Raw genomic sequence first — 27,198 nt, 5'->3', positions numbered from 1 at the left:
GTAAATGACTGAACTTTATTGAAGGTTTTGTAGTTAACAGGACTGTTAAGAGAGCAGAATATTTTACACCTTATAGTTAAGAGCTAATTCTCATGAGAATACAGTACAATTAAAAGCTAATATAAAAGGGCATCCTCCTTCCACCATTCAAGATTTCATTATTTGTAAAATAAATGAAGTCAAGTTTAAAAATGTACTAAGCTTCAATGCTAGCAATCAGAAAGTTTCACGGTTCAGATGATTTTATTCCAGACATTTTTGCAATGCAGCATAATTTCACAGGCAAAATGAAAAGATTTATGGCAGCTTGATACAAGTAGGATTTCAAAGTTGTCAAAAGGCCTTAAAAATATTATCTGCAGTTTAAAATGAATGATGATGAACTCCAAGTAAAAAAAAAAAAAATACAACAAAAAACACCCACTTCAAATGCATATGAAATGCAAAAGTAATGCCCTGCAGGCTACTGCAAAGGTGTTGACTTGTCCTCAAAGAGATCTGTCAGTCAGCACAGCTTCTGGATAAGCACCAAAATACATATGTTCCAGCAACGGGCACACCATTCCAGTTGCACAGAGGAAAATAAAGGGAGTAGGGAGTCTTCAATTGATCATAGGCAGTTTTGAGAAAGAAAATCATGTTGCACTCAGTTTAAGATGCTTTAGTTGTTGGATACGAAGCACAAACACAAATGTTTTTATTATTAAAAAAAAAAATCCCAGTTGTGCCCTTTACATGTATTAAAGTGCATTAAGTCACCATTTTTAAAGCAGGCCAGAAAGTCCCTTTGAAGTTGGTCCCTAAGCACTGCAGTAGCATTTGTAGTGGTAAAAGTAGTGTATTACAGAAAGCCTGTTTCACACCACTCACACCTGTGAGTACAGTGAAATTCTGTAAATTGTTAGTGAAATATGTATTGAAGCTCAAAAAGGATAAGACAGTAGGAGTACAGAACAGCTTTGTTCTTGTGCTGTGGACAGAGATTACCTGTTGAAACTATCCCGCAGCCAGATACTTGTTTCCATGCACCTAAATATACTCTTTGCAGGCTTCCAGAGTATTTTCTGGTTGAGATAATTTGTACATAGGATTCCCTTAATGTCAATGTGCAGTATAGCATCGCTTTAATGGAGGACAGCTGTTTGTTAAAGCTAAAAACACCAATTTAAAAAGGCCCAGCACCTTGCAGCAAGTTTTCTAGTAAAAGGCCAATTTATTCTTCATCATCTTCTTCATAGTAACGATTCCTTTTGATCTGTTCTTCCACAGATAGATCTTCCATATCTTCACCCTCCCAGAAACCAACATCTTGGGATTTGCGATTCTGGTTAGGAGATGATTCCTTAGCAGTCACAACATTGGCTAAGCTGGAATGCTTAGGAGAATTTGGTTCAAGGAATTCTTCATTTGGAATTTCTTGCTCTTCCATAGCATGTTCTTCCTCATCTGTCTCTGCATTCACCTGGCCATTTTCTACAAAGTTATGCTCTACCGTTTTGATACCAGACAATTCCCGTTCTTCCTCTACATTTCTCTCTTCAGCACTCTGGATGTTTCTATTCTCAACCTTCTTTTCCTTTTGCTTTTTGTCTACCACGATCTCTCTCTCCAGTTCCTCGCTTCTTTTCGACGTGTCTCTCTCTGCCTTAGAAGGAGAAGATGAATTCTCTGTTTTATGGCCTTTAACAGATACTGTTCTAAACGAGGCTGCTACTGTAAAGGGACGACTTCTTTCCTTCAGTGAGGAAGTTCTTCTTAACTTTTTGAGATCCAGATCCACATCCTCCAGCACATCTGGCTTGGAAATCTCTTCTTCCGGGGGCCATTTGGGTTTGAATACTTTGATGCCCTCATCTAAGGCACTTCCTTGAATACCTTGGTCAGATGGAGGCGGCCAGGCAATCCTGAGCTTTTTTGTTTCTGCTGGTCTCTCTTCTCTTTCAGGCAAAGCTGAAGCTTTTGCTTCCATGCTTGCTGCCAGAACTCCTACTTTTGCAATTGGGGCATCCTCCACGCCTGGGCTTTGCGGACTTTCTGTTGCATATACACCGTGGACAGATTTCTCCAGGGATTCTTCACGTTCAGTTTTGCCTGCCCATAATTCCTTATGCTGTTTGTGTCCAAAGCCTTCATCATAATTGCCTTTAGATTTGAAGAGCTGATTGAAGTGAGGCTTGCAGTAAATATTCCCACGCAGAGATGCATATGTCCCAAGACTGTTCAGGAAAATATGAAGTCAAATGTTAGCATTCTGTGTCTCAGCCACCGAGACGGGTGTATATTTTAGTTACGTTACTGAAGAGATTCAATTTCCGTCTTCCAACATGTTTAGAAAAAGACAAGCTTACAGCTTTCATGAGTTTGTATGGCCCTCTTTTCAAATGTCAGGAGTTCTTCACAAAATTGGACATTACATTTTTCCCCACATAAAATCACATTAAGAGTTTAAAAATAGACTGCATCAAGTGCAAAAGCCACCGGCAGAACTAGGACTATATTACCACTCCTACGCTCCTCTCCAATTCGCTGGATTATGGTTGCCTTCAGCTCAGCTAAGCCTGAACAGCATCCTACTCAGCTGCTGAAGAGGAAAGCTACACTTCCTAGACGGCAGCCAAATGGAGTGGTGTGTTTACCTGAGTTTACTGTTGCAATAGGAACAGCGGAAACAGCTGATGTGAAACACCTGCTGGTTGGCAAAGAGCCTTTCCATTGGGTACACAGTCTTCTGACACCCAACACAGGTTTCCTTCATTGGCAACTGAAATTTCTATGGGAAGAAGAGAAAGCTTGTTAACTGGAAAACTAATCAACTGCTAGGGGACTTGGCTTGCGTTCATGCACGGCTTCCAGAGTTCTCAGAAAAATTGCAGTGATTCACTTTCTGCAACTCAGTGCTAATTATGGCAGAGTGGGTTCTGGTGGGCAACGAGTGAGGAAGAGGCTATGGCAGGCCTACAGGATTGCTGTGGCTTGACAGTGAGCCAAGATTTTGCCCCAGTGAATTCCACAGCTGAAGCATCACAAGTTGAGCAATGGTTGAGAAGGAACAATGAAAATACTAGAACTTAGTTATAACTTTGACTGAGCCAGTTCCCAAAAAGCCATCTAATCTATTTCTGCAACCTCGATTTTTCTTTATAGGAAAATTATGAAGAAATATTCAGGTAGATTGCAGTCAGTATGGACTTACCAAAATAAAAAAAAAGCGTAGAAAAAGAGCTGAAATAACCTCAAAATAAAAGGTAGAGGGTGGGAGAGGAAAGGAGTGAAACAGGCTGCTCAACAGTTTGAAATGATCCACTTTTGCTAAATGCTCTCCTCTTAAAGAGGAGGAAATAGTCTCAGCACAGATGCAGGCAGCAGGAAACACTTCTGACTTCATTTGTAAGCAATTCCAGTTCTATCGCAAAGAAACTATACTCAGGTTTCAAGACACACAGCCCTCAAACTTTCTCAAGACTTAAAGCGAGCAGGGCTTTGAGGTTAAACAGCTAAAATTGTTTATGTGCTCACTAAGAGAATTTCCTGAGCATTTAGTGCAAGGGTAAGCTTAAACGCTAAGGAGTCAAGTGTCACTGCTGCACTGTATGGGAACGATTTCAGATTTTGTTTTCCGACAGCATCAAGGAAGCAAGTACATTGTCCATGAAAAAAGGTCACTTGATGCCATTCACTTCTTGGAATCTATTAAGCTTGGCCAATAGGGAAGACACTTTAAAGGAAAAATTAAATAACTTACAGTTGAAAAATTGGCAGTCTCAGGCTGCATGTTGATTACAACTACTTTAGCGGCAGGGTAAAAGACTGCCTAGGCTCTGTACCGTGGGTCTGCATAGACACATTGATACTGTACCTTTTCTTTGACAAAGAATTACCTGCTACAAACGTACTAAAAAGCTTTAAGGAAAAATATGATGGCTAAAGAAAAAACAGGAAGGTCACAGGAAGACATAATTACAGCAATTTATTTATAACAGACTAGAAACAATGGTCAGGCAATGAAACTTGCAATACGAGAGGGACAGATTGCTGAAGACAGAGCCAGCTGAAGTCAGTGTGTCACAACCATAAAGTTTGCCGCCAATTTAATTCCAGTTTAATAGGTATTTCAATTTTTTTAAGGCATTGCTTGAAGTTATAGTAGATTAAAGTTCTAATTATGATGACAGCTTGACCAACAAAAGTTCAGAGTTCCTTTTGAAAAAAAATCCACAATTTCTAGGTGCTGCCAAAACTGCATATGAATTCTGAATTTTAAGTCACTAAATGAAATATCAAAAAATGAGACTTTACTGATGCAAACAAAAATCTAATCATCCATGCTTGCCACAGGGAGCAAGGCAGCAACAATTTGCTTGCCCATCAAAAAGTAACTCTCCCTGGAAGCTTAGTTTAGCAAGATGACATTACCGTGCTGGCATGTGCTTCTGCAATGCACATCCCCATCTAAGAGGAGGAACTTACTTGCATAACAATGAGCCCTATGTCTGATGGAGAGGCGTTTCAGGGCGTGAAGAGAAAGAAATTCCTTTCCAGGCATACTACAGATAGGAGCTACAGGAGGAAGGTGAGGCCCAATAAATATAAAAAAACTTGAGAGAAAGCTGAGAGTTGAGCTCACATTAGGAGGGAAGCAGAAGGCAGGAGTAGAGGTTAGGAACCAAGAACAGGAAACAGAAGCTGGAAGAGACAAATAGGAACCTTACATGAATAAACAGCATCTGGGTTTCTATCTCGGCAGTACAGCATCTAAAGCAGTAACAAGGCAGAGGACTAAAATGGTTCTAATAATACAGAGAGCACAGAGGACCAAGACACACAGGTTGTGTGTATCTTGTACGCTGCAACAGATTGAGATTACAAAAGTGTTATAGGCAGCTCTAATTTCACATACTGGCATTTATACTCCAGAACACTAGGAAGCCACATCTCACTGGTCTTCGTGAGGCCAGCGCTGTTCCTCTCAAAGATGGGGAAAACAACAAAAGCACAGTTGTTTCCTCAGGAGTGAGCCAGGAAGTCTGTGGCAGCCCAGGGAATAGGCATCCTAACTCCAGACAGCACACGTGACAAGAAAGTACAGTGTGATCAAAATGCTCAGCACTGCCGTTTCTGTGTCTAATAAGATTAGCAAATACATTCCTATCCAAGAAGTTCTCCATCTGCTTTATAGCTCCCGCTAAAGAAAATGTAACATTAAGGACTTGCTATTCAGAATGCCAAACTCAGTCTTTGTAGAGTCAGTCACCGCAGTGCCCTTACTAGAAAGTTGCTACCAACTGCAGTTACCTTGGGAACAGCTGGAAGAGGAGGGTGGAAAGCCAAGTCCCAGCCTACAATCAGGACCCCAGTGCCAGTCTCTAGGAGCACTGACTTTACAAGAGGCATAGACAAGCCCTGATACGATCCCCTGCTCAAACCCCTTTTCCCACACTGAAGAGAAACTGCCTCTGCCACAGGGGCACGCTGTTTTAACAGCAGCAGGGCAACTCCCAGCAAGCAACTCAAACTTAGTCTTTGAAGAAAACCTGACAGTTTTGAGATGCTTTTCCATTCTGAATTCAAGTTCCCTCATGAACACAGTCTGATGAAGACAGATCAGATATTGATACAGTTACTGCCAGACCCTTTGTGACACATTGGTTGCATTAAGGCTTTTCAATATTAAAGAGAGAAGTTAGTTGTTTTTAACCATCACCATTGTTTGAGAATAAACAGCTGCTTTACCTTCACTCCTTTTGACAGAGATGCATCTGTCTGGCCAGCAGGTTTAGAACCAAAGTTTTGCTGCTTTGTGCTGACAGGTTTCTGAACTTCTGTCTTGCTCTCCAAGTTTTGTCCAACTAAGGGAACACAGGAGGAAGAAAAGGTAATTACAATGACTTTTAAACCATGGAAAGCTTATGCTCATAAGACCGAACAGCAATCCTACCAGCTAAGGGCTAACACATTTTTTTCTTGAACATCTGCTACTAAACCTTTAGATCTAGATACTTAAACATGAACATTCTACTTTTCTGATCTACCAGGAAAGTTAAGTTGATATGTAAAAGAAACTAATATACGGGGATCCAACATCTAACTTCCAGGAACTGTTCTTCATTTCTGCAAAGTGCTCACGTGTGGGCTTCAATTCAGGTGTAAAGCTAAGGCAACATGAGAACATGCTTACGTCCTTTACTGAATAGGAACTTGTCTATGTCTGGACAACACCAAAGACACTTGGTAATTGTCCTGCATTAACAAGTACTTCAGCCTATTGACTGATGTAGTAGCTGCCAGAGCTCTAAGTTTAAGTCCCAAATGGTGAGGAAGCTACACTTAAATACGTTCAATCAGAGCAAACAAGAGTTACAGATGTCTTAGAATTACAATTGCAAATGAACTGCTAAACCTGAAAGAAATTCTTACAAAGTTTGAGCTAGGCACAGGACGGATTTTTAGTACAAGACAGGTTTTTATTGGGTCAAATTCATCATTTGACAGGACTGATCTTAAGCATCCTACACACAACTGGGCAGAGTTAGTGCTTTTCCTCAGCCATGTGCTTTACTCCCGTTGAGGCAGGAGAACAAGTGCTTACCACTGCCATCCTCTAGAAGACCAGAGTGGAAAGACAAGCTGTTCTCACCTACAGAAGCCTGCAAGAGAATATTAGACCATGAGCACCTTTGACCTTCTGAAGTCTGAATAATCATGGCCTAAGTAACACAACAGGCAGTTTGACACTGTAAGTACTTAAACAGGAAGACACTGGCCACACTGAGGTGCACATGGAGCTACTTTCTGTTTTGTAGGGCACAAGGCAGAGTCCAGCTGACTGCCAAGAATGTTAGTCCTTGCTACAAGGTAGACATCCTCATAATTTTACAGCTCTTGCAATATTCAGATCATCTGCCATAGTATTCACACACACAAACATCATATTTTTGTCTTCCCAAACACCTGCAGCTTGTACACCTTTATCTGTTAGTCTTCAGAAATCCTTGTTGATTTCGTTGATGTACCTCCCAGGTTTTCTTACTTAGAAATCCCTTGACACCAAGCACTACACATTTACTGGAAATCTCATGGCTTCCTCCAACATTTGATAAATCTATGACATTTAAACATTCAGCAAAGACAGTACTTTTGGGGAAAAAAAAAAAAGGAAAAAATAACAGCTGAATTTTAAAAAAAGCTTTTGTGGAACTCGAAGTCTGCTGTTCCCAGGTTGGGACAAACATGCCTGGACCTATGCTGTTCATCCTCCTTCAGAAACAGATTCATATTTAAAAACAAAACTTTTTAGAAAAGTTGGATATAAACCAGTTTCTGATACTAAACATGTTACAGATAAAGCTCTTGATGTATATTTCTTTATTAAACTTGGCACTATTGCTATTAAATCAAATAGTTGTAAATAGCTACACTGAGAAACTAAAGTACTGTAACAAGATTAACTGCAAATCATCACTAATTCACTTTAATGATTGGAAGGTCCATTGCAAGCAACTGAAGTTTGCAAATTAATGAGGTAATGAGGAAGCAAGTTACATATATTAACATACTCTGGTCTACTGAAAAAAAATAACTATAACACTAGTATACTGGGAAGTGGATCAGCATGTTCTGTGGCTGTTAAAGAGTCACACTTGTCTGGCTACTAGATCTTTCACGGATTCAGTGTGAAAAATGACAGAGAAGGTTAGCAAGTTTCTTTTGTTTCCTTTTTGCCAGAGGATTCCCATTTCTGACATTTACTACTAGTAGTTTTAATTAGGCTTATTTCCAAAGTTCATCATGTCATTTCAAAAGGACAATCCTGGCTCTCAAACAATGTTCTATTCAGGTTCTTTATTGCACCTGGACACCTCAACAAGTAACTTCACAATTACAGCTGAATACAAGAAATTTTATTCAAATCTTCCATTCAACAACAGAGAAGTATTCTGATTTAACAGGTGTTCTTTTAATTAACTCACCTTTTAGCAAAAAGCAGCCTCCACCAGTTAAACATGAAGCTGCTCAGCTGTCAGCGAGGAACAGCTGAAAGCAACAATTTGGCCCCTTGCCCAAGGAAGGCTGGAAAGCTCTAAAAGCCCTCCTGGCATTAGGCTGCCACGTGTTCAAAATGGCTGGAATACACAGTACCCCATTATTATTCAGCTACTTTTATCCTGTGTGCTGTCCCCAGTTTAGTATACAAATGCATGAGCATGCTTTATTATCTCTGATTCCCAGAGTAATTTAGTCTCAATTTACAGCTGAAGCTCAAACCCAGGAACAGACCCAAACTGGCATTTTCAGTTACCTTAATCAAAATTTAGCCACTAAATGCTGAAGAAACAGTGATAAACTCCTTTTACGTGTCTCACACAACTCTTGTCATGGGGTTTTTTCCTGGTTTCTTTTTTCTTTTATTTTCTTTTATTAAAAAAGAAACAAAAAACACCAGAACCCACAAACAAGACATATACCTAGCTATGAATCATCTTTTTACAGTTAGGGAACACGACACAAAAAAGTTTAGGTGGCTTCATCATAGTTGTCAAAAACTAATGGCAGAGTAAAAAAAAAAAAAAAAGAACAAAAAAACCCCACAAAACCATCAGAGGTTTCAGCCCTAGTCAGCTACTGAAGCCATCAGAAAATACACAAGTACGATAGTGAAGGATTCTGCCACACTACAGGCATGTCATTAATGAGAAGACAGGGGAACTCTCCAAGAAAACATAAAATTTGTCTCTAGGTATTCTCTACAACTGCTTAAAAGTCTTCCACAGAGATGTGCTAACTTATAATTCAGATACAGTCTAAGAAAATAATTAAAAAAAAAAACAGGAATTCTGCAGCATGTAAACAATCTATCAGCTGCTCATATTCAATTTCTAGATGGCATGTGGAACAAGTATATCAGCTGTGCTTCTACAACTAGTTCCACTTAAAGTGAAGTCCTTGATCTTCACCAGCATAAGCATCTTACCTTCTCCCCATCCTGATAGGAAATGGAGTCCTCAAGACTTGGTGGCATATTCTCCTTCTGCTCAGATTTGTAATTCTTGAGTTCACTTTCACTGGCTTGAATCTCATTCTATAGAATAAAGCACTTGAAAGTTGACAGGTTCTTTTCCCCTAGGAAAATACTTGCTTTCTATTTTTCTTAAAATCTTTTTTAAACTGTTTTCCTAGTATATTCAGTGACAATTAAGGGAAGGGGCCTAAAAATCTATACAAACTTGGTAAGTGATACATTCTAATGAAGAAATTACTCTATGGAGGTAATGCCAGCATTTTTCTAAACAACGCCTTTTCTTTACTTCCAGATTCCTGTTTAAAATCAACTCTCACTTCCCCTGCTCAATCCACATCTTCCTTTTCCCGAAATGTTACCTTTTCATTTGAAATTACAAGTATTTCAAGCCAAGCACTATCTAAAGCACTGTGTAATTGAAAAATACAGTTCAACATAAAAGCAAATCCTACCCTTGCTTCAATACTAGTCAAAAACCTAATTCTGTTATTTACCAAGATTTTTGTTCTTGACAAACTGACTTAAGATTTTCATAGAAGAATCTTTCAGACTAAAAAAAAAAAAATCCAGTGAAACCTTGTGTTTCTTTCATTGCCACAGGATACAAGACAATTGGAGAAAGACTCGTGCCTTTCACAAGGCATCTTCTCTGTAACATGAAAGAGAAACAGCCAAATGCCAGCACCAGCATCTTACCAGATTTTGTAAACAAGCCTGCACAAAACCAACCATGTCTAATAGGTATGTAATTGAATGTTAGAATTTTAATGTATAGATCTCTAAATATGCTGTCCATCATCTCTCCCTCCCCTTCCTGTATCACTTGCAATGCATAGAAATGATTGCTTCTCACCCTTACTCTAACCAACTGTAAAAGTGTCTATCAGTTTTAATCCAGGCCTAATTACACCACAATGCCTTCAAAATAGTTGTTCCCAAGAGAGATTATGGCTTTTCTTTGTAGCACAGATGTGACACATTTTAAGAGAAGGGAAGTACAAATACCACACTACCATATCAAAAGAGCCCTAGTTGCTTTGTCAGCAGGGAAGGAGAACATGCAAGAGTTACGGCTGCTATTGGAACACAGAAGTACTGCAAACATTGGCCTCAGAAACCGTTGTTTGCTCCATCTTATGTGCTGCCCTTGTCGATGTGCCAGACCAAAATCGAAAGAGATTCTGCCAAATGGGACATCCTAAGAGCATCAGGCTGGACCGACACTCAAACTGGTAGTGTTGGGGATTTGCAAACAAGAGTCTCAAGAGACATCTATGGTAAATCTCTTGCCATTAGGACATAGTTTAGTGGATCAGCTACCATTCTGAGCCACAAACTGGAAAAGGCAATCTAGCAAACTGAATCCAGGCGAGAAACAGGATGCAGAAATCAGCAATTAGCAGTTAGATTTGTTGCACTGGCTGCAATTACTTTCCATTCATGCAGTGAAGTTTACTCGACTTTCCTCCCAAGGGTTGGAGAATTAGACCCACTCTGCATATGAAATTCAGAAATCATTTCAGCTGGGTAGAGACTTGCCTGTCTACAAAGATAGCCAGGAAGCATGCACTCTTCCAAAGCTTAGAACCATCATTTTTGGCTTTTATTTCCAGTGCAAGTTTCCTAACTTAACAAGGCCTATCCTCTTAAAATTTACTACTCTGGTTAATTAAAAAAAAAAAAAAAAAAAAAAAATCATACTTAAGCACTAAAAGTTCCCATCATTAAGCAAAAGTATCTAACAGTTCCAGCAAATGTACTTCAGCACTTTTTAACAAAAGCTTAGATTCTTGCAATCTCTTCAGCTGCAAAGCTTTACCATGTTTCATTAATTGCTCATTTCCTGATCAAATATCTGCAAAATTGGCACGGGTTCATTCACTGCAAGAGTCTAATTGGATTCAGATAATAGGTGAGAATACTTGAAGGGATGTGAAAAGCAAAAGGGAGGAAAGCTGACTGGAGATCCCAAAGCTGCAGGCCAAGAGATCCAGGTTCTGTGCACTGTATGACACTGAAAGTCACTCCATCTTACTGTGCCTCAGTTTCCCCTAGCTTATAGCTAATGTACAATACAGAATTGAGTTTGGGTTTTTAGTTTTTTAAAAAACAACAACAACAAACATGCAAAGAGCTACAGACACGCAGAAAGAAAAAGAATGTCAGCTATTTTTCAGAAGGACCTCAGTCAGGGTGCCAGCAATTAATTCCTTGGAAAACTTTCAAGATTATTCCAGGAAGATGCAAATACTTATTTCTTTCTGCAGTATGTAGAGGCAACTCTTCATTAGAAATTACTGCTATGGGCACAAAGTTATTTTCAAAAGATGGCGGCATTATCTTCAAAAAGCCTGGTTTCCATAAGATCTTCTTCCCAGTCTCAGGTTGGGACAAAAATTCACTTCTACACAAGCCAAAGAACATACTTACCGTGGTAATGAGGCCTGTGGAACTGCCCTGCTTGGACACAGCTGCCTGATACTTCGCCAGCCTATCCTTTATTGAAGTTTCTGTTAAGCGAGGCATCTCCAGGCTTTTCTTGGTCTCTGCCTTATCTGGGCTGAGTGCTGGACTAGTATCTACAAGATGCCCTGGAAAAAGAACTACATGAATAAAGGGTAACTTTCAGGAACACCAGTAGACCTGTCTACAGAAAGATTTACAAATCCCATCCCTTCACCACTCCCAAGACCACTGAAATTCCAGAAGAGCGCAGAAATGCTTCAGTCAAAGGTTTATGCTCCAAGTCTCATAATTAATCCAGCTAGTTTCAGAAGTAGCGTATTCACCAGATGCAGCGTCCAGCCAGTGGTCTCAGAAGTAATGAGAGCAAACAGTTTTAACACTGAAGATTGTTTCGCTGTTATTGTCAAATGAAAGCAGCTGCTACAGTGGCTAAATGGAAACATACATCATTCCTGTAGTGGAATAGTTGTCAAAGTCTTTTGGGGAAAACATGGGAAGCGAGGAAGGAAGTCTCACCTGCCACTTCCACCTTCTCCATGAAAATAATTTATCGCATGACATGTTACAGATGAGGATCTCGAGAACAAACATGTTATGAAATAATTCAGTTTAGTCTCGCAGGAACATTTGAAGCATCTGTTTTTATCTCAAGAGGAAAGAAACATTTGGGAGCTTAAGTCTTTGCATAGGTACAGATCTCCTGACTCTCAGAACTATGCCCCATTACTTGCCATCCATCTTTCGCTTTTGCTGTCAGATGTTAGCCAAACAGGTTTAAAAAGCCAGCTCCTGTGACCGTTCTGCTATCTAACTTCCTTGTATAATGGTCAGGTCTTCAGTAATAAGCTTAATTGTTCAATAAAGAATGATAAAAAAACGACCTTTCACTAGCTAGTGGCCTTGAATGACTAGTAAGTTGTATGAATCATTAAGGTGCCTCGTGGGGACAATAAACAAATGTAAGTAGTTCTTGCCATTCTCTCCAGTATTGCTCAAATAAGGACACAATGTGCATCACGAAGTAGTGAGATATATTAGCCATAGGCTGAAAACACAAAAGATTGTAAATGCTTTGTTAGAAAACAGTCTCCAAACATACAAAAAATACCTAATTTTGCTCAAGTCATAAGGCTAGCTGTAGTTACCTGTGTCTGGACAAGGTAGGAGGGATGAGAATTAAAGCAAGAAGGAAGAAGGCATTTTGTCTTGTCTGCTAACTACTTTCTAAATTAGTTTGACTATTAAAAGTAGTTCTAGGATTGTCCTAGAGGGTTCCATTCCTTAACTTGCTAGTTATCGCCTTGGTTTCCCGCACTTAAGAGTATAACGGTTTAAAATTCACAGCAAGACTTAATTCATTAAATGTAATGCTCGCATGGACTTTACAGATGGAAGATGGCTGCACTTCCTTCCATTTCTGAAAGGCAAAAGTTATTTCCATTGTTTTGTATAAAGTAGTTTTATTTTACAAACAAAAACCACAACAGAAAGCATGAGGTTTACTGACCTGATGTACTATGGCTCTTCTCTCCTTGGCCAACATCAAAGTCCTCTGAAGAGAGGCTGTTTTCAGAAATCCTCCTACCGACTGCTGTCTTCCTCTGGTCTCTAGGGACCTGTTAGAGACAAGACCCACCTATCAGCTGCCTGGGCAAACAAAGATTGTTGCGTATAATCCTTTAAGATGCACAGGTGTCACTAGCAAATCTGCTTTACTGGAATAAGCAAGTCTAGCAGGTGACATCTTATTTAACCAATATAAAGTTCGATCACAGAATACCTGATCCTCTGTAACCTGGAAAACACTTTCTTGAAGAGGTCAGTAGATGCCCTTTGACTAGTTATCTTTGTTGAAAAGTCAGAGAACCACAAAGATCAGATTTTTAGGCATTTACGACTGCAAATACAAAAGTTCAGTCTAGATTTTGCATTTCATACAATTTCTTTTGAAGCTAATGTTCAAGGTCATTTTATGAAGATTTAAAATCAGAAAAAGGATTAAAGGAGTGAGCTATCAAAAATTTGCACTGATTTTCAGCAACAGAAAGAAGAATAAATACTACTGTAAATAAAGTTATCTAAAGTTACTTGTTTTGATTTGGATAGCTCATGCCTTTGCTACCAAATAATTCCCTAATTAGGTCTGATAAGGCTTGAAGCTTAAGCAGGAGAGTGCTAGAGATAAATATTCTCAGATATCCAGGATAATCGCTATCGGCAAGGCTGCAGTGCTGGACAGGGTGTTCTGTAGCACTACCACACAGATGCTCTGGCTGGCTCAATCAGATTTGATACTCATTTGTTGAGACCAACTCCCCAAAATATAACACTCAATAAAAGAAATTGTGAAAAGAAATTTCACCAGCTTTGATAAATGCTCATGAAGTGCAGAGTTTAATTTGACTTCATCAAGATAGGATGTTTTCACAGCTGAAAGTCAACCTATAAAATACTAGAAGGTGATAGATCTTTGTTCCCTCCCTAGGAAGAGTTAAATCACAGAGCCAGTTGGAAATTAAGATTGAGACTAATGTAGGGAAAAAGGCAGGTTTGGCAAGATGCTCCAACCACACATTCCCCCCCAACCACCCCCAACTTCCAACAAGTTTCTTACTTGCTGGTCACCAAACTGAAGGAAATTCCAAAGTTTTATTTTAACAGAACTGCACTGTAAGATAATCACTGTGAAAAATCAGGCTGCTTTGGCATACAAAACAGCAACTTTACCAGGAAAGGAAAATGCAGCTGGAAAACCTCTTTTTCCATTAGCATGGGAAATATTTTCTATTTCTGTGGTTTAAGATTGGTAACTTTTCTTAACTGGAAAAGAGCTCAGCTATGACAAGTCTTTTCCTTTCATTGAGTGTGTTGATAGGTTCAGTTTGGGAGTGTCTGCACACTTGTAAGGACTTGCAGATTCCTCATTCTGTGCAAACTATCCTTAGATGATTCTTATTCAGCCTATGTCTGCTTTAATGTCACCTTGAGCCCACAAGTCTGAAGTTCTTACCACTCAGAAATTTGTCGTTCAAAAGGTCTAGCTTTTAACTAGTATACAAAGAAGATCATTATAGACAGAATACACTTGAAGACAAGATCCTTTGAGGACACAGAAGAGAAAACATGTTTATTGGCCCGCTTGAAACCCCTGACTATTTTATCGCTGCCCTGGGTTTGTTTTTTTAATTTTTTAATTTTGTTTTGTTTTGTTTTTTGTTTTTTAATAATATGGCACCACACACATTTTCTTGCACACAGCAGGAGTGACGAAGCTACAAATGAAAAAACAAGTTTGCAGTATAGACACATGGGAAGTTTAACTGGCAGCAGAATGTATAAGGAAGTTTTCACTACTATGGAACAAAGGTCTTAATTCAAATAATTTAGATCCAGCATCTGGGATCCCAACCTCACTGAACAAAACCATCAGCACTTTTCAGGAGAAAAAGACAGTTAGAAATCAAGATTGGAAACTTGTTTGGGTTGCCTCTTCTCATTGTCCTTTGTTTCAGAATCTCATTTCAATTTATTTTCACTGTAGTCTCTCTCCAGTAACATCATGCTGAACTGCCCTCACGTTGAAAAGAAAGAATTCTCAATTCTCACTGAAATTAATTATTAAACAAATTAAACCTCTAAATAAGAGTTGGCAAGGGGCCAGTGTGTTGTCAAACAATTATGACAAGTGTTCAGTCAGCTACCACCAACAGGAATTCTGGATCATGGTCCAGCATCTCATCTAGACACATGCACAAAATCAAGGTTTTCTTCCAAGCAGCCAAAAACCTCCATATTTTTACCAGCAGCGAAGGATTCAATATCCATCAGAAACAGACTCTTCTGCTTGACTTCATGAAGGCTGGCGAGTTCTGACTTAAGAGCAAAGAGCTTTCCCTCCATTGTACCAGCTTGCTGTGGAGTCCACGGCAGCAGGAGAAGTTCAATCATCAGAGGTAGCCATCTCATAACCAGCTAAAACACACTGAGTTAATGAGTACTCCAACTGTCAACTGAATCACCTCCACAGTCCTGCCAGCTCCTCTCCTCCTGTCCTCTTTTCCACCTCAGACATCTACAGATATTACAATTTCACCTGAAGAACTTTCCTGTAGATAAGTTGTATAACACAATTAGCCTAGGTCTTGAGAGTAAAAATCCAGAACACCAAAATACAAAAGCTTTAGTTAGAGTTCAGAGATACTGCTGTACATGTCCCAGTACTAAAGCCTACAGATATAAAGTCAATGTTGTGTAGATTTTATACCAACATTTTTATATTGTGGGGAAAAAAAGCACAGTAATAGGGGGGAAAAAAAAAAGTTTAACAAAGGTAAGATGAGGGGCTTTCCCCATTACAATCAATAGACTGACCAACCATAAGTAAGTAGGGTGATTACGGCTCATGGAAGGTAATACCTTTCGCATGAAGGAATCCTTGACTCCCAACCTTACGCCTATGCCACTCAGTTCCTTTTACAGCCCCCTGGGCCACAATTCCCATGCCACAGCTTCTGCTACTCGCAAAATGAGATAAAATGTTCATCATGTCTGGAAAACCTCAAGGTTCTCAGACAAGAGAGGTGAGTGCGAGGTACCACAGAATTAACAGCATTTCGCCTGGGGCATGAAGAGTTGTTGGGCAAAAGACCAAATAAAAGTTACACCTATTTCATTATATACTGTGTCAAATGTGACCCTGCACATAAGGTTAGCTACACAAGACAGTAAGTTTTTGCCTTAAAGAAAAAAACACAAACCAACTTGGAGACAACTTTAAGAAGTATTGCAGATCTGCTTGCTCTTTCTTTTCTTCTGATCTTCCTTGTGTATGCTTTCACTATCACTTACAGGAAGAATTTTTTGAAATTGATGAAAGACTTGATGTTCAGTCTTTGCTTAGTGCTGAACCAATCTAGACTGACATGCCTGCCTCTAACGTGGTTAGAGCATTTTTTTCCATGAAGATGCAATAAAAAAAGATCTGCTTTGTATCTAAATTGCAGAAGACAGAGCAAGGTCTGAATGGATAAATGAATAAACTAGGAGGTTTTGCTTATAACCCTGAAAATGAGAATAAGTTTGTTTAGAGTGGGTGATTGAGTCAGGAAATCCAGGCTCTAATCTGGATTCTTGCCAGAGACTTGCCCAGCAATCAGGCAAGTCATTTTATCTTTACTGCTATGAAGTTACAGCCATGTTGCTACTTAGCTTATACAGATGTTTTGTCAGCAAAGCTCCAACAGCACTTACACCTTAAGACTGAAGTAAATACCAAGGAAAATTGCCGTGTCTCAGCTGAAGCCTTGCTTGCACTTAAACCAGGGGTTTATCAATGGCCAGTTCAGGAAAAGCATAAATGGAAGAGGCAGTTGCAGAGCTTGCAGTTAGCCAAACTTACACTATTGCTGTAGTTGCTTCCTACCTTAGTGAAAAAGATCTGTGTCCCCATAGCGCCTACTTATCTTCATTGTACGTGACTGCATGACATCATCCTCCAGTCCTCAGATAAATTCCCAGAACCAGAAATCTTACAATAGTGCTTTCTAATTACAAAGACACCCCCTCCCCCCATACACTTAAACTTTAGAGCACTTCGTGCCTTTTCCCTTCTAAAATTAAAAAGTAACCAGATGAACTTGGAATAGGAATACAATGTGAACCTAACCTGAATAGTTTCATACCTACTGTATGGTATTTACTGTGTTCAATCAGTTTTCAACAACATTTGACTTACTAAGCTTGACAGGAGTATCAGTTCCAGATTCAGTCAGCTCCGAAACAATTTATTCCCCAGGCTAAGATAAAGTTACTTGAAGCCCATCTGCAAAACGGTACTTTCCTGTGGAATCCTGACTGATTAATCCTACAGAGAGTTCAGAGAAGTGCTATCGGGAGATCACCCTCCGCAGCCCGCCCTTTCAATGGATGGGATAGTATGGGCAGCTCTTACATGACAAAGACTACAAAAATCTAAGTTGTGAAATTACTATATACAGACCCAAAACTCACTTTAACACAGAGGTGCTCCTCTGAAGTCCTTAATTGTTACATATTTAAAAAACTTTTGTACAAAATTTGTTTGTTTTACTCAATACTGCAAGAAAACCACCCACAGTAAAACAAAGCCAGAAGTATAGGAAACTATGAGAAAACTGGAAAATCCACCAGCATCAAGGCCTCAGGACTGTGTTGCAAGTCACTAGCATATGCAACTCATTTTCTAGTTAAGCAATTCTCCCTGGGGACACACAGTCTGCAGTCCACATGCAGGATCAGATTTCATGAGCAGATGTAGGAAAATGCAAGCCCCGTGCATTTGCAAGTCAAAACTAGTGAAGGCAGGAGCTTGTCTGGCTATCTCTGCTTATTTTTCCCCGTGAGGGCTTTTTTTCGATAAGAAACATTTGTTAAGATACAAAGATGAGAGAACAGCAAGGAAAAGAAGGCAGTGTTTCACAGGACTTCTATATCTCTCTGTAAGTGCATACGTGTGACTCACATACTGATACGTATATAAAAAAAAACTCTTAACTCTGGCAGTACTTCCATCTCAACTGCAACCACCCGAGACTGTTGAGCTCACTTCAAACAGTTACTTTTTCTTTTATATATATACACATATATTTTTACACAATTCATGTTTGCATAACTCACCTTAATCTAAAGATATAAACAATCCCAACTTGCTTTAAAAAAAAAAAATCTCTTAATAAATTCCATACTTATTTTTCTCTCTTAAGTTGTACCCTTTTCACAAGCAAATTCGTTTTACATCTCCAGTGAGCAATCACAAATAGCTACAAATCCAAGCACTCTGAAGATATTTCTGTAGCTCAAATAAGTTATTAACACCAGCTACGTTATGTTTCAACTAAAACAATGAATACAATTATTTGCAGAGTCAATAGTTCGGAGCCACTCCCTCCAGGGACTTTTCCTGATGCCCAAGAGGCAGCAGAGTTTTAGTTTCTCTTAAGATTTGAAGGGACAGATCCTTACCTTGGTCTGAGTCGCTTCACCCTTTTCAAACATCATCTTGAGCTTGTTCAGCGGAACGCTGTATTTCTCGATCTTCCCCGAAGAGTCCGTGTTTTCGCTGGCTTCAGGCTTTTCCACTTCTCTGGACTCTCTCAGACAGTTTTCCATTTTACCGCTCTCTGGTGAGTGGCTTTTAAACTTTCTGCTGTCACCACCAGGACGCTGCAGCTGGCCAGGGGTGCTGGAAGGGGCCTGGGCGTCAGATGTAGCACCAGCCCCCGGGGTTTGCTCCGCGTCTGGGGAAGAAGCAGGGCTGCTCCCGACTCCGAGCCCAGGGCTGGCGACCTTGTGCCTAACCTCAGCACAGCTGCTTCGTAGCGTTTCCTTCTGAGACTCCGTTCCCAGCACTGGATTCTCCCACTTCTTCTTCAGTATGCTCAGATTCCCCCTTTTAAAATGAGGGGGAAGATTTTCTGTGTTCTACAAAGAACAAGAAGTTAATTCCAGTTATATGCCTGATGAAGCATTAAAGCACTTCCTTTCTATGCAAAAGGAAGCTAAAGGCTCAGGACTGATCTCAGCTCTCTGCTTTTTCAGACAGCTGTGAATAGTTACAACTGTGCCACATGGAGAAAGCATCCAGGATAGGAAAGGAAGGAGGGGGGAGAAAAGTCAGGAGCTAAAGCAGGAAGTGAGCAAACAGGATGGCCTTATAAGGAAAAAGGGAGTCAAGCTCTAATGAGTTAAATGACACACAAAAGGCTGGAATCCACACATGAAGGAAAGGGGACCAAAATCCACACAACAAGGGTCTCTAGTCCTAGAACAAGCAAACAATAGCAAAAGCAGCCATATGAGAGATAGGTGGTGTGCCAAATGTTGCAATGTCTTCCAGCTGGTTCAGAAGACAACAATTAGTAGGCCTTCCAAAAAGCTACAGATTAGCTTTCAGAAACCAATACTTTTTTGGAGTTGTGTATTTCTACTATCAGTTAACAGTAGCGTTTTAGTTACAAGAGATCTGTCTTCAGTATTTTATAACATGCAGTGTAAGGCTCAAGCTAAGCACTGACAACAAACGTCTTTTTGCTCCTATTTATAAATACCAGATCATTTGCTGGAATTTTTCTTCTATTTCACTCAACACATTGAAAGCTTTCGGCCGGAAACATGCACACAAGTCACAAATGCTGCCTTACTACTGTGAGTTAGATGGTAATACATGGAGCAGTAGTACCCCTCATATTCAAGTGCTTTTCAGACTAGTTTTGCTTACAAGTAGTTACCTCTCCCCAGAGTAACAGACCAGCCCTTGTTGATCCATTCAAATCTAATACCTGCCACCACTGCATTTTTGCTGTCTCTCCCTTATGGAGACCACTGTGGATCAAAATCATTGCAAGTGGAACAGGTCTGCAAGGCTTACAGGAATTAAACAGGATTAGCAGCTATATTAGGATTTAAGTCTCTCACCCTATTACTCTTCTGGTCACATTTTGAACACTGCTTTGCAAATTAACTTGAATCCACCTAGACTCAAAAAAGGTCAGCTTGCTTGCTGACTGTGTTTAAAAGAAAGTACTAAAGTTATAAGGCAAATGTTGTAATGTAACAGAAGTACTGAAAATTGCACAGCAGGTTTCCACAGAACACCTCTGGACACGATGCCTACGCAGTCCCAGCATACTTCATAAACACAAGTCATTCTTGCTTGGGACTTGCCTGTTCCCTGATCACACAAGCAATGAAGAAAATTTAAGGCTGGAGAGTAATTTTTGGAATGCTTCTTTTACCACACCTATATCGTGAACAGAAAAAGAATGACTCCCCAAGCATTAAAGAGATCAAGGCAGCATGGTCTAACAAAGACTTACCTATATATCCTGAAAATATTGCCAGTCTTTTTAAATAAAAATTAAACTGAGGATCTGCTTATACAAAGACCTGCAATCTTAGTGCCTGGTATTTCAGCCAGGGTCCCCAGCCCCAGAACGGTAAGTGCAATGTAGTTTACAGGAGGGAATGCGAGGCTGTAACAGAGCCAAAAAGGATGCCTCCCCCTCATCCAGGGGCATTTTGAACCCTGTAAGCCACTTCAGAGAAGATCCCCCTTAATGGATTCTACAGCTATCAAAGATATACACATTAGATTTCAGAGAGGCTGGTAGCTTCTTTTAAGCAGACTTTTAAATTTAGTTAAGAAAGGAAGAGGTACCACACAACTGCCTCCAGCTAAGAACAAAGAGGTGGATATTCATGTGTTGTGGTTTTGCCTTTTGCTTAGGAGGGAATTGGTGATTCAACATATAGCTTTGGGCAAGGCACTTGATTTTCTTTCATTCACACTGGGAAAGGGTAGGGGGAATGAGTCAAAAGCAAACACTATGTCTAAGCCAAGTTTTCTGTAGGACACATGGCAGCAACTTTGATATTCCAAAAATCAACTGTCACAGAAACATTGCATGTAGGTGATCTGTTCTGATTGCAGGCTATTGTTTATTGCCTAGGAAACAAATACTTACACTTCTTTTCTTCTCAGCAGTGGCTTCTTCAGCCGCTTTCTGATACCTTTGAGAAAGAGGAAAGAGAGGGGAAAAAAAAACCCAACAAACGGTTTTTAACCAGAATACTGAATGCTCTTGAAGACAGCTGAGATTTTTTTTCCCCTCCAAGGATTCTGTGCACTTCCCAGACTTATCAAATAAAACCAGAGGCTGGAAAAACAGTAGCAAATAGTACCAGAAAAATGCAAAGTGATAGACACAATTTAAGTCATTCAGTTTACAATAAAAGCATACATTAATATTTTTCATTACCTAAGCACTCTGATTCTCAAATATAAACCGTTTACCTTGGAATAGCTGTATTGTTTCCACCACCCAGCTGTCTGCTGTGCCCCCTTGGAGGAATAACTCAGCTATTTATACAGCAGCTGCTGAACCATAACAAATTACAGCTTGGCATACGCAGAAAATCTACATAAGTGCCAGTTTATTTTACTATGCTGCGTTGTAAACGGCACCAATTCAGCAGTTGCTTCATGAGCAGCTGAACCATCCCAGCAGTGGAAACAGTAATCACAGCCCTCTGAAGATAAGCCACCCTGGATCATGAATCAAAGTCCTTTAAGAAGCTATAGAAAACTCGCAGCAAACTGCACAACTGCACACCACTCCACTGGGCATAAGTACATCCACAGCTAGGAGTGCACAGACCGTGCTGATTACTATACTGCACAAGGTGACTGCGCTTTCCTTTTGAAATGCACAAATGAGTCAGATGTGACAAATTTTGCCATTTTTAAGTAGAGCTCTGCTTTTCAAAGAGAAGAAACGTCACCCAATGTCTGCTTGGGCAAATGATGCTTCTGTCTTTCTTATCTGTGGAATTCTACTTTTGATACAACTGTGAATATGTTACAGGCAGTAAATGAGACACTAATATCATAATAGTCATCAGCCTCAGACTTTAAATAATTGCTGGTATCAAACCAATAACTAATGTATATCACGGGCTCAGTTCCTTCTAAGAAGAAAATTCTTACGTGCAGATACCTGCTCTATTACTCATTTTTTCATTATAACAATTGGGTTTTTTTCCTGCTGTGAATGGTGTGCTCCTATGTAGATTTCTCCTCTTGTTACACTAGAGAATAGACAAATTGTACCCTTACTTATTTCTGCTCTGCAAGCTGCATTTACTGTACAGACTGAAAGCTGCTAAAGGAGTGCAGCCGGCCCTCTTTAATCAATACAAACACACTAACCTATGTCTCTATACTATAAAGGTTCCCAAATTTGAACGAGACATGCTGAGAAAGTAAGTTTATGGACAAAGAAATCAACACTGGAAGAAGCAACAAAGAGAGATATGGGGATGAAAGTCAAGTACCACACTGGAAAACAAACAAGGATTGAAGAGTCACAGACAGCAGTCGCTCTCTAAGTTAGCCCACCTCAGCGCACTGTTGCAATTTGCATGTCTCTGACCTGACAAAACTGATAATCTAAACACTATATGGAATGAAAAAAATGTTTTCACATAGAAATATTTAGGGAACAGCAATTTAGAAAAATTATGCTACTCACTGTGAGTGTCAGTGTTGGCAAAGCCAGGAAGTAGGACTGTGTTTTTCCAAGGAACTGACACTGCTTATGTAGAGGGACCCGACTTAATCTTAAGGAATAGCAGTTTGTATTACTTCCAGTAAGCCCTTTTCAAAGGATTATCAACATTTAGCAAGATGCCCAGGTTTTGTAATCAAGCTTCAATGGGTGAACAGATTACCTGAAAGCAAGCAGCTTCTCCCTAGGACAGAGTACTTAAAGAGTAACTTGAAGAGCTATGTTTGTGTGAAGTCCAGATTGCAATTATCCTTCCCCTACAGACTCCATAAAGTTTCTCCCACACTCAAGATTTAAATACTCCAAAACCTTGCTACAGTATTAATGCAATAGCCTAGGAGACTCGTTTGCCCAAATCCCATTGAAAATCCAAGCTGTAGTCTATGTATTTCCTTAAGGAAATAAAAGCTTTTCCAGAAAACATGTACAGGCTACCACCACTCAGCTTTCTCAGTGTATAAATTACTACTTTAGGATTTGACTGTAATCCATCTCTCGGAGAAAAGGGAAGGGTAACACTCCTTTTCTACACAAGTTTTGTGAGACATCTGGAAGGGGACATCTGTGAAGAACATAGCTACTGTGAAATTCTGACAGAACTCTTACTAGGGAGTTACATCTATCACCCGCAGTTGACAGAACTACCGTTTCTAACTGGTCTCCAATTAACTGATAAAGCATTACTGCTACTTTTTATAGTACCAGGCAGGAAATGCCATGTTAGCAGAGAAACCTATGTAGTTCATGCTTAAGCAGTTAAGGACCATTTCTGATGAAGTAAAATCCTAATGGCAACAGCCGCCTACATTCCAATACTCTGCCCTCAAAAACAAATTGCAATTTGTAGTTTGACAGGAAACGTTCTACTTTATTTTCTGGCAGCAGAAAAAAGATATTATAATTCTGATTGCTGAAACAATATAATGTCAGCAATTAGAAAAACTGTTGCCTGGCACATATTAAACCAGAAACTTAAATGCCTACAGAGCTATACTATTTTTAAGAAGCAAAGCAACTGTCAGTGAAGCAGTCATTGTTCAGGGTACCAGCTGTCAACCTACACACACGGCTTGTGTTCAGCAGCCTCACAGCACTTACTTGGAGAACCTCTCCACAAGAGCTGATGACTTATTCTTGTTGACTAGAGAAAGCTCTTTCGCAGTGATTTTCAGAGACTGTGAAGTCCATTGTCTTCTATTAAACGGGGAAGGCTCCATCTTATCACCACAAATACCTGCTCAGGAAGAAAGTACAGCGTCAGTCAATAGGAATTATGTGAGTAGAAAAGTAGTTTCACAAAGTGATTCGATACTAAGTCACCGTTCAGGTGCTCCCAGCGTACTCGTGCCACTAAGTCCTGATCATTCAGGATCTTGTCCATCAACTGACATAAAAAAAAGGCATCAGATTAAAATTGTAATTTCCTCTGCAGATGCCATTGAGATGGTGCCCTTGATAAAAACCCTAGCCACAATGAAAGGGGTGAGAGATAAGCCATAAGCCAGAACAGGAGTAAGAAGCAAGCTGTGATTGACGAGGATGCTAATGTGAAGCTCTGTATTTCCTATACGCACACGGGCTCCAGGCAGCCCTAATATGCACTCTCTTGCTCTGGTTTCTAAACCAAACATGCTGGCATTTATGTAAGAAGGCTTGAGTTATGAAACCTAAGAGGATGTAGTTCCTATGCAAACATTTCTCATTCACTTTTGTGGCATTCATTCTTAACGCAGCAGCCGTTTCCTCCGTGAGCTGAAACAAGTCTTCTGTTCACGGAGGCAGCTGTAAACCTCATGTTGCAATAGCTATCAGTTACCTAAAGGAATAGTTTTAACTACCCTGTCCAGCTGTAAACGGGAAGAGATTTTTGTACAGCTTTTCACCACAGAAGCCAACAAGACTATATCAGATTTTTTTTTACATACTTAGTTTTCTTTTGTGGAGGAGGAAAGGAGGGGAGATTAATTTAAAAAGTTCTCTGATAAGACGAAAATAAAGCTTGTAGGGCAACGCCTTTCCTTTTTTCCTCTTTTCTTTTATCCCTGGTCTCATGTCACACAATGCCTGTAGCAAGTGCACTAACTGATCCTACAGTGCTCACATCAGGCAGCCTGATCTCTTTCTCCTATTTTCCATCAGTTTCTTTAACTGATTTGCACCGTTAGGTCACAGAACTCTGGAAGTCTGAGTACAGGTGCGCTTGGCCACTAGTTACGCTGTAAATGGAAGCACCTTAAGACAACTTGATATAAACAGTCAATCAAATGTAGGAAAGAAATCCTCATAGGCATATAATGCAACTGCTTAAAAATGATGAAGACTCGGAATTCTGCAACGCCTCAGTCCAAAAGAATTCAGCTGCAGCAAGCGGAATCTCGCTGATTTTGTGAGTCTCAGCAATTTCCAGCACTGAAAGGGGAGCTCTGGGTCTGTGAAGTGCCAAGTTGGTGCTGGAACCAGAGGAACCTCTCTAGTGCTGCACCCTGCTGCTGCGTAGAGATAAAACAGGCAGCAGATGAACACGTTGCTGTCTTGGATATAGTCAGGAAGAACGGGACTTTCTCTAACATTCCTTAATTCACCTGATGTAATGGAGAGAATGACATACCATGCCAGTACGTGTTTTTTCAGGATAGTGATTTAGATGGTGCTTTTAGATGTACAGGTTGAACTATTGTGGCAAACAAGAAAAGTTACGCTGTTTTTGTTGTGATGTTGAAACATACTGAAACTACTTATCAATGTTACGCTTCCAGTTGAGGCTTACTGCAGCTTCAGACTGGCATCTCCCCGTTAGGCAGTCTCTGAAATGCATCCATTGCCCCTTCCAACTGGCAAGAGAAGCTCGGACTGCAGAGCTACTTTCTGAAATCTGTGCTTTCTTGAAAACATTTTGCATCTCCAAGTTACCCTCTATCTGTTAACCTGTCAACTTTTGTCCAGACTGGACTAAGAGAAGGATGCTCTCCGTTTGGCTGGCTTAAAACAGTTACCAGTCTTTGCCAACTGCAGAAACGATCATCCACAAAGAAAAAGGATCTAATTAGAGTACAAGAGGAGCACTCAATTTTCTCCCTTTTTAAAAAGCATATTGCATGTGCAAATAAATACGCATTTCTGTGATTACAGGATGTAGTCACCTGGTGTTGATGCCCAGTAGCAAACATTTAGTGTATAGATTTAATGAAGCCACGGAATACATATGCAGAGATTAGAGATAGAATTTACTCCTGAAAAATATAAGTCCATGTTAAAAAAGAATTCTGAATCAGCCGTGTAATACTACAGTTTAAATTTTGTTTTATGATTAATCTGGAGCCAAAGGAGATCACCTGAAGCCCTGCGTTGCAGTTTAAATCGTCCTTCACAAAGCAGTGAGTTTTGCCCAGGAAACAGTAGCAGGGCATTCATTAGAAGCCTCCCTTGGCAGAGATAACAGGCTGCTCATTGACACGCACCTTACACGGAAGGACAGTTTCAGTAAAATACTAAGAAAACAAAATCCAGTTTAATTGTGCAGAAAATAAGCCCGGTTTTGATGCCCAAGCAATCCATTGCAGCGTGTAGCGATCACTGTTCGTGGATGCATTTTCTCCCCTGTTGTGTTTTTGTTCCGTTTCCCTACCATTTTCCCCATGAAAGCCACAGGTACGGTAAGACAATCAGGCCTGTTTTGGCAAGAATCTCTTTACAAAGGCAGTAGCTGCTGCTAGGGTGTTCAAATGGAAAGTTAAGAAGCATATTTGGAATCTCAGCTGCTAGAAAAGACATAAAGCAGAACACTAAGATGCCCTGAAACTTGCGCTCCCACATTTTTAACGCCATTCCACATTCTTAGCACTTGCCCACACGTTTATAGTTGCATCGTGTTCAAGCGTCTCTGTACTTTTTTTGCTGCTCCTTCTGAGTAATTTATTCCAAGTCATTTCAGGAAATAGTCCTCTATTGTACGTACTAAAGTTTAAACAAGATCGTGAGCGTTCTGCATATTGCAATAGAGACGGGTTATGCTGAAGATAGCGTGGAGTCCAGAGGAGACGGAGGAGGGGACGGGGAATCTGGAGTCATGCAACATGCTGAGGAAGGGAAGGACTGTGATTTAGCCACTGTAATGCACCAAATCTACCTCCAATAACTCCAACTAAGAGTTTAACAATAGAATAAAAATCCATACATCCGGAAAGGTCCTGAAAGAAAACCTTTTTGTTAACACCTGCCCCAAAGTGGAACTGGTTGACTTATTACAGGTGGTTAAAGTGTCTGCAGAACGGGACATCCGCTGAAACAACTCATTACCTAAGAGCAGCTTGGGCATCCGAGCAGGACACAAACCCGCCAACAGCAAGAAGGGGAGAGCAGAGGTGGGCGCGCATCCCTCACCTCAGGATCTTTATAACCGCCCGCACGCCCCTCTGGAGCTGCGCGCCCCTAAAACACCTTTTCCTGACGATAACCTACACCAAGCTGTGAGCAGCAGCGGTGTGGGCAGGACCGGGCTCTTCCCGCACTGCTGCCGCTGCCCTCCCGCTTGAGCGGGGCACCGCTCCCCCGCGCCCCGGAGGCGGCGTTGGGCCGAGCAGCTGAACTCCCGAGGGCCCGCTGCACAACGCCGGC

At 40.3% G+C, this 27,198-nt stretch overlaps 1 protein-coding gene across 1 annotated transcript; it reads right to left on the bottom strand.

Annotated features, from left to right (window-relative positions):
* LIMA1 (LIM domain and actin binding 1) lies at window positions 1-23,801 on the bottom strand. Its single transcript, XM_009274399.1, has 10 exons — window positions 23,683-23,801; window positions 20,983-21,028; window positions 18,482-18,940; window positions 12,990-13,098; window positions 11,447-11,607; window positions 8,969-9,076; window positions 6,587-6,644; window positions 5,731-5,846; window positions 2,637-2,770; window positions 1-2,216 (listed from the first exon to the last, which is right to left on the bottom strand). The coding sequence occupies exons 1-10, from the start codon at window positions 23,799-23,801 to the stop codon at window positions 1,214-1,216; spliced, it is 2,313 nt and encodes a 770-aa protein (XP_009272674.1). The 3' UTR covers window positions 1-1,213.
* Window positions 23,802-27,198: the final 3,397 nt, after the last annotated feature.

The sequence above is a fragment of the Aptenodytes forsteri genome, unplaced genomic scaffold (assembly GCF_000699145.1).
Source record: "Aptenodytes forsteri isolate BGI_AS27 unplaced genomic scaffold, ASM69914v1 Scaffold64, whole genome shotgun sequence".
Classification (NCBI taxonomy): Eukaryota; Metazoa; Chordata; class Aves; order Sphenisciformes; family Spheniscidae; genus Aptenodytes; species Aptenodytes forsteri.
This window is presented reverse-complemented; position numbering and strand designations above follow the sequence as displayed.

Coding starts and splice junctions, on each gene's coding strand:
- LIMA1 (XM_009274399.1), bottom strand. CDS start 23,801: ATGGAGCCTTCCCCGTTTAATAGAAGACAATGGACTTCACAGTCTCTG. Junction 13,099..18,481: donor GTGAAGCGACTCAGACCAAG/GTAAGGATCTGT, acceptor TGTCTCTAACAG/GTCCCTAGAGACCAGAGGAA. Junction 5,847..6,586: donor TCTTCTAGAGGATGGCAGTG/GTAAGCACTTGT, acceptor GTGTTCCCTTAG/TTGGACAAAACTTGGAGAGC.